The sequence below is a fragment of the Penaeus japonicus genome, unplaced genomic scaffold (assembly GCF_977035675.1).
Source record: "Penaeus japonicus unplaced genomic scaffold, GWHDUDI00000001_assembly GWHDUDI00000006, whole genome shotgun sequence".
In the NCBI taxonomy this organism is placed as follows: Eukaryota; Metazoa; Arthropoda; class Malacostraca; order Decapoda; family Penaeidae; genus Penaeus; species Penaeus japonicus.
The window spans coordinates 14,937,518-14,942,517 of NW_028234408.1; the positions used below are offsets into that span (position 1 = coordinate 14,937,518).

General features: G+C 38.5%; 1 protein-coding gene across 1 annotated transcript in view; it reads right to left on the minus strand.

The window, feature by feature from the left end:
* Positions 1-5,000, minus strand: part of LOC122254545 (lachesin) — a 53,602-nt gene that overhangs the window by 12,143 nt on the left and 36,459 nt on the right. Inside the window, exons 2-3 of the mRNA XM_043018263.2 lie at positions 2,284-2,417; positions 346-550 (exon numbers count right to left, since the gene is read on the minus strand). Of these exons, the coding sequence (XP_042874197.1) occupies positions 346-550; positions 2,284-2,417 (339 nt within the window). The remainder of the gene's footprint in view (positions 1-345; positions 551-2,283; positions 2,418-5,000) is intronic.

Sequence of the window (5,000 nt, forward strand, 5' to 3'; positions counted from 1 at the left end):
GCAATATGAGCCTTTAATAAGTATCAAACTTATATTCCATTAAATATATGAAATTACTTTAATCACACAATAACCACATGGCAATTGGTTCGAAACATAAACACTAAATCAAAGCACAAAAACAACAAAAATACCTCATACCAGGAACAAAAAAAAAAAAAAAAAAAAAAAAAAAAAAAAAAAAAAAAAAAAATATATATATATATATATATGTATATATATATAATATATATATATATATATATATATATATATATATATATATATATATATGAAACATAACACAAGAGCAGCTAACCCACTGTGTTTACGTTTACTTACATACAGCCAAGATGTGAACCTCACCTAAAACCTGCAGATAGCTCCTCGTATAGGTCATGGGGTTGGTATTGAGCTGGCACATGTACCAGCCCCTGTCCGTAGAGAGCACAGGAGACACGGTGAGGGCGGCGGAGTGGTGGTCGGCGTGCAAACTGAGGCGAGGGATTCGGGTGTACAAGTGCCGCCCGATGCTCAGTATGGTTTGGGATTCCTCGTGCACCCAAGCCAGCTGTGGATTCGACAAGGGGCGCTAGTTGGGACAGCTGGTTTGGTTGGGGGGGGGGGGTTGGTGCGTCTATGCAAGTTTATATGAATGGATGTATATGTACATACTTATATATATGTACTTTTGTGTTTATGTATAAATGTGAGTATATCATGCGTGCACATAAACACACACACACACACACATACACACACGCACACACACACACACACACACAAACACACACACATACACACACACACACATTTAATATACATATATATATATATATATATATATATATATATATATATACATATACATATACATATATATATATATACATACAAATATATATTATATATATATATATATATATATAATATATATATATATATAATATACATATATATATACATACATAATACATACATATATATATAATATATATATAAATATATATATATATATATATATATATATATATATATATATATATATATATATATATATATATACATATACATACATACATACATACATACATATATATATATATATATATATATATATATATATATATATATATATATATATATACACACACACACACACACACACACACACACACACACACACACACACACACACACACACACACACACACACACACACACACACACGCACACACACATATACACATATGTACATTTGTCAATGTGACAGGACACATGAACGCGACCTTGTTGTGACTCACACCTCCTTTTTTTCTCTATTTCTCTACTTCCTTGTTTTGTATTCCCCCTTTCTTTAATTTTCTCTTTATTTTATCTATTCGTTGCTTCTTTTGACTTTCTTTCTTCTCCCTAATCCTACTGTTCCCTCTTTCTCTGGTTTCCCTTTCCAAGTTCTCATTTTCCTGTTTAAATGCAATGATATCATCCTTTTGTCTTTACTTCTCACTATTTTTCTTATCTCTTTTAGCCACTTTTTCTCATTTCCATTCTCTGTCCTTTTCACCTTCTATCCTTTCTTTCCCTTTCCTTCCTTTCGTATTCTCTATTCCTCTCTCTTTTTCCGATCCTTCAATTACATTTACCTGCCTTTATTTAACTTCTCCGTTCTTATTACCTTTCGCGTTTATCCTTCCTCTCTACATCCTTTTCTTCCACTCTCACCATCTCCTACCTCTTATTTTCACTTCCCCTCATTCCCCTTCCCTTCCATACGTCTACCTATCCCTTCCTCCTTTCCCCTCATATTCTCTTTCATTCACCGATCTTCTCTCTATCCCCTTTCCTTTTCCATCCTCCTCCCTATCATATTCCTTCTTCCCCCATCCTTTACCTTTTCATTCTCTCTCTCTCACCCTCCCTTATCCCTTCCCTTCATCCCATTTCCTCTCCCTCCTTCTTCCATCCCTTCCCGCCCTCTCTCCTACCTCCCCTTCCCCTCCCCCTCCCTCTTCCCCTCCCATCCTTCCGATCCCCCTCCCCCTTCCCCTTCCCCTCCCATCCTTCCGATCCCCCTTCCCCTCCCTTCCTTCCGATCCCCCTCCCCCTTCCCCTCCCCTCCTCCTCCCCCTCCCCCTTCCCCTCTCATCCTTCCGATCCCCCTTCCCCTCCCCCTCCCCCTCCCCCTTCCCTTCCGATACTTCCGATCCCCCTCCCCCTCCCCCTTCCCCTCCCATCCTTCCGATCCCCCTCCCCTTCCCCTTCCCTCTCCTTCCCTCTCCTTCCCTCATCCTTCAACCTTACCTTATAATCCTTCAGACTGCTGACGGAGCACATCAGCGTGACTTCCTGTCCCTCCACGACCGTCACGTTGTGGGCAGGATGGACGAATTCGGGGGGAGTCGATCCTACTACGCCGAGAGTCCTGAGGGCGTCTCCTGAAGAAGTAGAGGGGTGGGGTGGGGGTGAGGAATGGGGGTGGGTGGGTGGGTTGGGGCTTTACTCATTTACGTATTTCTATATCTATATGTTTATTCATTATTTCTATTTGAAAGTGTCTGTACTTGGTCATTACCATGCACAAATACATATGTTGAATAACGTTTATTTCTTTTGACAAGTACTATGTGGAGATATAACCATTGGATTTGAGGATGACATCTGCAATAGTGGTGATGATGAAAGATATAATGATGGTGATAATGATAAAATATATGATAACAACAATTAAAAAAAAAATAACGACAACAAAAATAGTTATAATAATGATAATAGTAATGATAATATCTATGATGATAATAGCAATCTATGTAATTATGATGATGATGATGATAAGAATAATGATAACAACAATAAAAATTAAATTAATGACAATAATGATAATAACCACAACAACAATATAAACAACAACTATGATAATGGTTATGATACACTCAAGAGAAATGATCAAATCAGAGACAAGTATTGCTGAAACATGAAAGGGGAGCTACGTTTATCCAGAGTGCAAAGGAATGTAGTTTCTCAAATATAGAAAAGAAAGAAAAAAAAACAAACTCGAATGCAAAACACAATAGCGCAATATGCAATTGACAAATGCAACAAATAGACATAAATAATCTGTTTATATGTAAGTGTGCGTGTGCTTGATATATGCGTTTGTAATTTTATTACCATACTGACAGAATTCATGAATTTCATGTATATGTGAAATTATTTGCCAAGTGATGTCAATATAAATTTCTCATCATATCACTTCACAACTTCTCGCTGAGATTTCGATTGTGGTAAAGCAAAAAGGATGAAAAAAAAAAAAATCTAAATTCTGCCTCTTGTATGAAGTTAGGCAAGCGCGACTTTTGATGTGTCTGAAGTATGAAAGAAGCTTTAGCAAATGATAAGTATTATAAGAACCATTGGCAAAAGCCCAAAGTCTAAATATAATTGTTAAAAGCCTAGATTCTAAATGCACCCTCAGGAAAAGTCAAAAGTCTATATGCACCTCTCGCAGAAGTCAAATCTAAATGTATCATTGTTCAAAATATTTTAATGTACCCTTGTTAAGAGAAATTCTTAATGTACTCTTATTACAAGTCTACATTCTCAGTGTACCATCATCAAAACTCCTTTTTAAAATCCTTGATAAAACTTGAAATTCTTAATGCACCCTTATCAAAGGTCTAAATTCTTAATACACTGTTGTTAAAGACTAAATTCTTAATGCTCCTTTGTTGAAAGTCCTTTTTTATGTACCTCTATCAAAACTAATGTACCGTTATTAAAAATGCAAACTTGTTTAAATTCACAATGCACCCTTATCAAAAGTCGAAATTCTTGATGCACATTCGTGAATAGCAAATAACATATAAATAGATAGCCGGGTGATAAATTCGAAATTATATCATGTACTGATAGTCTTCTCGTCAAACGTCAACCAGATGGCTGTCTCGGATGCGCTTTTGACGTACTTTCCAGTCTAGCTTATAAAGGAAAAGAGAGTGAGAAAATGTCCATAAAATGAGAGAGATAAGCAAACAAAGTTCAAAAAAGAAGAACTAGAAAAAAAGGAAAATACAAAGAAAAAATAAGAAACAGAAGGAGAACGTACCTAATGTCTTCTTTTCACAGTCAAACAACAGAGCATAATAAAAAAAAAGGTCATAGCCTTATCATAATTCTCTTAATATACTCCCCGAATTATCTCAACCCCCCCATACCCCAATCGCAACCTGTCCTAACATCTAAAATTTGCTTTCCCTCAAGTGTATCGTGTCATATCGCTCTTCTGAAGGGTACACTTGGCTCTGTATGCTTGTGATTTCTAAACATTATATGCTGTTCTTATTCCAATGTGTTATCATAGCCGTAAGTTTTTGTAATAGATATGTGGGGCCAAAGATGGACTAAGCTGAGGGTAATGACAACCTATGCTACCTCATCCCTTTCAGATGAAACTCAATAAACTAGTTAAAGTCAAAAGTCACACACACGCTAACCCCTACCATCTGCCCTCCTTCAACCTCTACCTTAGCCCATGTACCCTTTCCGTTCAGCAAAACCCCCCACAAACTCTCCATCAATCTCCACCACCATCCCTTTCCTCAACCCGCACTCTTCCCCCCAAAACCCATCAACTCCCACTCCGTCCCACCCAACCCCAACCACAACCCCTTAGAGACGCCAATCCCCATGAACCCCAACCCCCAACCTCTATATTCTCCCACCATCTCCCATCCTTACCCCTACCATACCCCCGACCATCCCCATCCCACCCCACCTCTATATTCTCCCACCATCTCCCATCCTTACCCCTACCATCCCCCGCCACCCCCATCCCCATCCTCCCATCCTCATCCCCCACCCATTCCCATCCCCCCCCCCCCCATTCCCATCCCTCACCCCCATGCACCCGAAGCATCCTCTTCGACCGACCCCCGTAAGCATGGCATTTAGAGATCCATAAGCGATAACTCATAGTAAAGCGGAAACTGTGTTAAGATAAGTCGGCCAACGTGTGGAGTTAA